General features: G+C 33.8%; 1 protein-coding gene and 2 non-coding genes across 13 annotated transcripts in view; all 3 read left to right on the forward strand.

Moving 5' to 3' along the window:
• The window catches only part of micu3a (mitochondrial calcium uptake family, member 3a), a 28,117-nt gene extending 26,356 nt beyond the window's left edge, over positions 1-1,761 (forward strand). For 9 of the 11 annotated variants that reach the window (XM_026203819.1, XM_026203824.1, XM_026203822.1 and 6 more), the window contains 2 exons: positions 633-697; positions 909-1,761. In XM_026203819.1, the coding sequence (XP_026059604.1) occupies positions 633-697; positions 909-915 (72 nt within the window). In that variant the 3' untranslated portion in view covers positions 916-1,761. Of the gene's footprint in view, positions 1-632; positions 702-908 lie in introns of those variants that run through there. The other 2 variants (XM_026203828.1, XM_026203826.1) reach the window with 1 other exon arrangement.
• A 1,000-nt stretch (positions 1,762-2,761) lies between these two features.
• LOC113044825 (small nucleolar RNA U3) lies at positions 2,762-2,977 on the forward strand. Its single transcript, XR_003275931.1, has one exon. It is a non-coding gene; the product is annotated as a small nucleolar RNA U3 (small nucleolar RNA).
• Positions 2,978-4,151: 1,174 nt separating this feature from the next.
• LOC113044826 (small nucleolar RNA U3) lies at positions 4,152-4,367 on the forward strand. The gene has a single exon (XR_003275932.1). It is a non-coding gene; the product is annotated as a small nucleolar RNA U3 (small nucleolar RNA).
• The last annotated feature ends 3,595 nt before the right edge of the window (positions 4,368-7,962 follow it).

Below are 7,962 nucleotides of genomic sequence, written 5' to 3' on the forward strand. Positions count from 1 at the left end.
AGACATTACAAATAATGTCAATGTCAGATATATTTTAGAATATGCATTCATGTATACTAATTATGATAATTGAATAGATCGTTTTGAACGTGATGACTTACACAATAAATAATGTCTGAGAAGTTCTGAAGTGTTTGACAGTGTAAGTGAGAATCGAGTCATCAGTTTTGATCAACAAGCCATATGCAATTATTTGTTGTCCAAACTGCAGACAGTTTTATGTACTCTTTGCACACATGTGCCAAAGCATTTGCAATTTTCTCAAATCAATAAGAAATTCCAATCTGATGTTAAAAAGAAGCGAATTGTTCAGAGATCTGAACTTAATGTTTTGGGAAATAAAAAAATCATTTGAGAACTGAGCCAAAGCAATTGAGAAAAACTGTAATCTCATGAATCTTCAGTTGGAAAGTTTATACTGTATAGACAGAGAACAACACAAGAGTTACACATTCTGACAATGGACTTATTTTCATCTTTGTGCCCATATTTATTTTTCTATTTCTATATCACATTGATCACATTTTTTTTGGGCCATTATTTTCTAATAGTGACTTTTTTTTTTTCTGATAAAAATATTTGTTCCATATTTTCTTCCTGTAAACTAATTTGTAATTTTCTCTTTTCTGAAGGGCTATAAGACCGTAGAGCGTTTTACTTCATTTAAATCATGTCTGAAGAAGGAACTGGCGGGCAGATAAGTAACCCTATATATACAAGACAGCACTTATTGAAATAGAATTGTTTGGAAATTTTTTACATTTTAACAGAACTTTTGATCAATTTGATGCATCTTTACTAAATAGTTTCTAACAATAGTGTTTATTCTGTGCAGGAAATCTTAATTTAATGTGTAAATATTTGAAAAGTAAAGGTTTTAATTATCTCTTTTCCATTTTCCTTTGCACCAGGTGAATGAAAATCAGGAACATGGCTTTTCTGGTTCAGAATGAAACTGATTTGTCTGCTCTGGAAACGTTTGAGAGAAGATATAGTGCTAGAGATTCCATCATAAAATCTACCTCCTCCTCTTCTGATTTTGAATTCTTGGGCAACTTGGATTGTGATAGTGTCTCTGCGTTCAGTGCTCTACACTGCATGTTCAAGTATTTGCACAGGCCTGCATGATCAAACTTTATTCTGTAATCAACTATTAATCTATTAATAATTTGCATGCAACCTGGAGGACGGCATATCTCTCTGCTGTGTATCTGAATTTCAGCTGGTATAATTTGTATATGTTTTGAAGTTGCTTTGATGGCTGTCATGGCAAAGTAAAGAAATATTTTTTTTTTTTGCATTTTTAATAGAAATGTTTTAAGCAAGATGAGTTACTCATTATGGCCTTTTATTGGTTATATTTATACTATATTATATTGCATCATGCCATACATTTCATTATGCCAATTACAAACAAAAATATTTTTTCCCACTTTCAGGATTGTTAAAATATAATCATACTGAGTGAAAACAGTAATCCTTTATGGTAATAGGCAACCAAAATCATAAATTGGGTTTGAAAGAGATTATGTAGCTCATGTAGCATTAAACCCAATAATCAGCATTGCCTTAATCTAAAATTGTTATTTTATCACACAATTTATTTTTGAACAGGTATGAGTGTACAAAGATTGTCTGAGGCAATTAACAAAAAGTCTAAACATGCTTTTTAGACTGTACTGTAATGCAAGCATTTAACAAATACAGACCTGAAATTCCATATTATGCAAGTCAATAAAGTGGTTTCAATATGCAAATTTATCACTGTGTTTTTAAGATCGATGTGTCCAATGATTCTGTATGACATAATAGGTATAATCTTAATATAGTCTGTACACATGTTCTTATATTAGAGTATTATTTATCCATGAATGTATTCTGTGCATATTTAAAACATTTATAGGAGAAATAGATTGTGCTCAGAAAAAAGTTTCCATTAGTTACATTTTGAAACGTGCTGCTGGCTGTATTTGGTTATTAAACTTATCTTAAGGACGTATGTCTTCAGAATACCGCAAGTGCTGTTTTCTGGATTATAACAAATATTATGAAATTACCTGGAAGAAAATAAATATGAACCGATTGAACAGTTTTCACTCTTATCGGAACCTTTATAAAGACTAGGCGGTTTCCCTCCGGACATTTGTTAGTGCTGCACCAATTCACCATAAAACCCTACAGACACACGTCAACTTCTATATGTAAATAATGTATTCTTTATTTACTGTTATATGTTTTAATATGTATTTTCACATTATGTTTTTGTTCGAAAGTCTCATATGTGACGTTTTGTCTATTTTATTTAGGATGCTCTCTCTTGATTGGTTGCTTTATCACCCGTTGTTTGATTTGCATTATGGGTAACTGCATGTTTGACAATGATATAGGTGTATTTATATTTTTACTACAATAAGAACAAAGTATTTTACATTATTTATAATATATGTACAAAAATAAGAACAATGTTGCAAATTCAATTTCAATGTGTTGGTTGTTTTTATCATCGATGATAATGGTGAGCACTAGTAAATATCGAAATATATGTCAGTATGACTGAAAAATCGTGTATTCCAGATGTGAACTGAAGTGAGATGTGTTTGTATTAGTTGTGTGAAGTGTTGGTGATTGTTAAAATACCAGTGTTTATAAAATTTGCTTTACACAGTTATATTAAGTGTAACGATGACGTAAACCTCTGATCACCGTCTTTGAGACGCAAAGTGTCAGAATAGAGATGAGCTGGTTTTAGTCAGTACAGGTTAAGACTATACTTTCAGGGATCATTTCTATAGTTCTTAACTAGGAAATGTGTTTCGAAAGTGATGCGTCTCCCAAACCACGATGATGAGCTTTGATGCTTTTCTCTGAGCGTGAATCGGATGTAGAGTAATGATTCAATTCATATGCTTTACGTCATTGATGAACGTTCCTCAATGTGATTTCACAGAGAGGAGGAGAAGAGCATGAACAGAGTGGTTCTTTTTAGAGAATTAAAAATAGATATGAGATTTTCAAGGCTGTCTTATTTAGATCTAGTAATGATCCATATGAAATTGAGAAAGATGTGCATTTTTATGAAAATATTCAGGTCTACTGTGATACCTAGAACTGATTTAGTGCATATACGTAGATTAAAGTTGTTCAATAAATGTTTTAATTATGAAAGCATTAAAATCAGCATAATTGATTTCAGATGCTTATTTAATGAATTAAAGCAATTGTAGATCTCTAATGTGTACACCTAAAATAAAAAAAATGAGTTCAAATCACTTATTACAATAAACGTTGTCACAACGTATGAAAAAGAGTTGATGCAACAACAAAGATCAATTGCCAAGAAATATTTCAGAATATGTAAGATTTTTAATAAATATCAAATTTATTCTAGTGAATTAATTTAAACATTTGTGTGTGTGTGAGACAGACTTTACACGTGACACTTGAAACTTAAATCAAATAAGTTATATTTCTGCTTAACCGATACGTTTATTATTAAGCGTCTGAGAAACATTCTGTGGCACACTTCCGCGCAAATTGTAAAATATTAAATATAGAAAATTGTTTAATGTTTTATTCAAATGATCAATTCTTAAGTCACAATTCAGTGAAGTGAAAAAAGTTTTTGAAGTAACTGAAAAAAAAAATGAATGCTTTCATTTTTGCATTTACAGCATAAGGTCTGAAAATTTAATTGTGAAACGTTACACTACACGGATCCTTATGATATGAGACATTTTGAGGCGCCTAACTGTTAGTAAATTAAATTTGCAGTTGAGAATTCAGTTATCTGTACTATAGAATTTAAGTATGTTACGTATTGTGTTATACAGTATGGAGGAAAAGAGAATTACCCGAGGTTTTTTTTTTTCTTTCTTTCTTTTTTGAAGGTGTTAGTAGATTTAGTGAACTTTAATTTTCTTAGTGTTATTTGTTTTTCATATTTCTCGTTTTATAAAGAAAAGTTACACCTGGCATTATTCAATCTGCAATTAATTATTATTATTGTATTTTATTTGGATTATTTTAATGAGACGCAGAAAATGCTATTGTTGACGGTGTAACTTTTCTCATCGCAGTTGTTAGGTTGTGTCACCATCTTTGAGACTCAGAGTGTCAGAATAGAGATGAGCTGGTTTTAGTCAGTACAGGTTAAGACTATACTTTCAGGGATCATTTCTATAGTTCTTAACTAGGAAATGTGTTTCGAAAGTGATGCGTCTCTCAAACCACGATGATGAGCTTTGATGCTTTTCTCTGAGCGTGAATCGGATGTAGAGTAATGATTCAATTCATATGCTTTACGTCATTGATGAACGTTCCTCAATGTGATTTCACAGAGAGGAGGAGAAGAGTATGAACAGAGTGGTTTTATTTTTGAAATCAACAATAGAATCAAATTATAATTTATATTATTTATTCAAGATTGTGTGACATGTGTAATTTGATATGTCATGTAGATTTATGTTTCAGAAAATAATCTATCCATTATTACAAGTACTATGTAATTCAGGTTACTATAAAATAAAAGTGTATCGTTATTGTGTTCTGCAGTATGGAGAAAATATGAGTTCATTTTAGAAAGTTTTTTAATAGTGAATTAAACAAACTGTTAGTTTTTTAAATGTTCATCGTTTTTCCTATTTCTGATGTTAAAATTAACAACTGGCATTATTCAATCTGCAATTGTGTTTAATTTTAATTTTAATATTTTAATGAGACACTAAAAATGCTGTTGTTTCATAAGTCAATAATCTCACTTCGGTTATTAAGTTGTATCACCATCTTTAAAGCTTTAAGAGTGTCAGAATAGACATGAGCTGGTTTTAGTCAGTGTAGAGGAAGACTATACTTTCAAGGATCATTTCTATAATTCTTGACAAGGAAACGGGGTTTAGAAGTGTTGTGTCTCTGCAACCACGATGACGAATTTTGATACTCTTTTTTTTTTTTGAGCATGAATCGGGTGTAGAATGATGATTCATTTCATGAGGTCTAACTGCATCATTATAGCCACGCTTATAAAAAAGATATATATCCAATATTAAATCTTTTGTAGTTAATGAAGCATGTTTTTTTTTTTTTTTTTTTTATTCGGGAGTGTATTAAATTATAAAAATTGAGGTTTGCCTTAGACTCTACTTATTTCATCATTGATAGATTGGTTGTCTGTGGAACTCGAAAGCCCACAGCTGGTATTAATTAACAAAAGTTTAAAGTTATACATTCAGAAATAATTTTTATATTTCTTAACTATGTTCCTTATTGTGTTTTTACAGTATGGGGAAAATAACTATGATTAGTGTTTTTGTTAGTTGTTAATAGAAGACTTAATGAACTGTAAGTTTTCTTAGTGTTTTTATCCTTGATATTTCTTGTTTCATAAAAAGAACTACATTTAGTCATTTAGCAGACACTTTCATCTAAAGCGACTTACAAATTAGGACAATACAAGCAATCAAAACTAACAAAAGAGCAACAATATGTAAGTCAACAATCAGTTCACAGACAGCAGAGAAACAAGGAGCCTATGGCAAGCCGCATTTCCACTGTCGGGCCAGTGCGAGCCAGGGCTTAAAGCGGGCCGGGCGGGGCTCATAGCTCCGGGACAGTAGCATCGAGGCCAGAATAGCGGAGGGTTTCCACAGGGGAGCTTGAAGCACCGCTGCACGTCACTAAAACACGCCCTTTACACGCCTCTCAGAACAACGTCATGCAACCTCATTATTTCACTAACAAAGAGAAGTTATCAGAAAACTAAGAAATAAGTCACTGGAACATGTGCGATCACAAAACCAACACGATAAAAGCGGCCGTTTGTTTGCATGCTTTGTTATATATTCAAATTCAAAAGCATGGATGTTTTAACTATAGAGTAAGTAATACAGTGATCATATTGATTTAATTTATCAAGACTCAAAATTAATCACACATAAATACACTTTCTATTTTATTTATTTATTTTTAACGCTTATGAAAATAGCCTGCTTATTCAGTCGAGTCTGTTTCTGTTTATTTGTAGTCACAGTAGCCTATACGTCACATTATAAGAATGAATGATAATATCTTTATTTTTTTATAAAGGCTCCCGAACAAAAACTTTTTTATGATAGGCTACTTGGAGCTAAACTCTCGAGACGAGGCTTGTGACAGATAATATAAGTTAGCCTACTAAATAATTACACGATTGTGATAGAGAATAAGAAGCTGACGTCTGATTTCTTCAAGCGGTCATATTTACCATGTTTAATGTTAATGCCCAGCGTGCATAGTCTTTTACATCGCTTATAAATATTTTTGCCTTGTATGGTGATTATAATCCACATTGAATCAAGCTATTTCAAACACTCTCTGCTGACTGAAAGTTATTTTTGAGCTTGACGTATTTAAAAAAAAGTGTTTAATGCTGGTGTTAGCTGTTATCTTTCTGTTATGATCCACAGCGCAGACTCTCTATTTTTATAAAAGCTCACGAACAAAAATCATTATTGTATTTTGATTATACGCAACGTGGAGCTAAACTCTTGAAACCAGACGACAGATAAAATGTTAACTTACTTAATAAATACACAGTTGTTATAGAGAATAAGATCTCTGAATTCTCCAAGTGGTTGCATTTACCATTGTAATGTTAATGTTTAGCGTGCATAGTCTTTTACATCGCTTATAAATATTTCTGCCTTTTTTAGTGATAATAATCCACATTGGATCAAGTTATTTCAAAAACTTGCTGCTGACTAAGAGTGAGTTTTGAGCTCAACTGATTTTAAAAAGTCTTTAATACCCATGTTAAAGCTGTTATCTTTCTGAAATGATCCGCGCTGACGCTCTCTAGACGCGGAGAAACCCCGCCTTTGATCGTAACCCCTCCTCTAGCCCCAGCTGGCCCGCTTTGGCCCAAGGATTTCGTCGGGCCGAAAAACCTGGCCGTTGGCCCCGAGGAAGCCCCGACGAGGCACGATCAAGCCCCGGAAGTGACAGTGGAAACGCGACTGGCCCTGGCACGCACTAGCACGCCCGGTCTTAGCTCGATAGTGGAAACACAGCTATTAAGACCATCAGTAGCCGTGTTTCCACTGTCGGGCCAGTGCAAGACAGTGCTTTAAATGGACCAGGCGGGGCTAATAGCCTCGTACCTGTAGCACAAGGCCAAATAACACTGCGTTTCCACCGTCGGGCCAGAAGCTCAGCTGAGCTTCACTTTAACCCGCCCTTAACAAGCCTCTCAGGAACAACGTCATGCAACCCCATCATTTCACCAACAAAGAGAAGTTATCAGAAAACTAACAAGAAACTGGAACTAGCAAGATGACAAAACGAACATGATAAAAATGGCTGTTTGTTTGCATGCTTTGTTAAATATTTAAATCCAAAAGCATCAATGTTTTACTATAATAAGTGATTGATCACAATTAATTAATTTATCAGAACTGAAAATTTGTCACAACGGGTGTGCGGCGGCGACTCTGGACGTGCGCTGGGCCCTTCTCGCGGATCTCCCCAGCTACGGCCCAGCGTCGGGACCTCCGTCTCGGTGCCCCCCTCCTCCGGGCGCCGGAGGAGCCGACTTAGAACTGGTGCGGACCAGGGGAATCCGACTGTTTAATTAAAACAAAGCATCGCGAAGGCCCGCGGCGGGTGTTGACGCGATGTGATTTCTGCCCAGTGCTCTGAATGTCAAAGTGAAGACATGAACATATATTCTATAAAATTTCCTTTCACTTGTTAATAACTACAAAAACTGCAAAACTATGCAGAACATAGTAAGCCCTACATGTTCTAATTTTTTGCTCGTAAAAGACTCAAAGCTTTGTTTTTGATACGAATAATAGACCACTCTGCTTATACTGTATTTCTCTACAGACGACTCATTACTCCACACCAAACTCACAGTCATTAAAGAATATAGTGATTTACCATCTTAAATTAAAGTACGCAACAGCTTCTAGAGCATTTACAAGATAT

This window comes from Carassius auratus, chromosome 26 (genome assembly GCF_003368295.1).
Source record: "Carassius auratus strain Wakin chromosome 26, ASM336829v1, whole genome shotgun sequence".
NCBI lineage: Eukaryota > Metazoa > Chordata > Actinopteri > Cypriniformes > Cyprinidae > Carassius > Carassius auratus.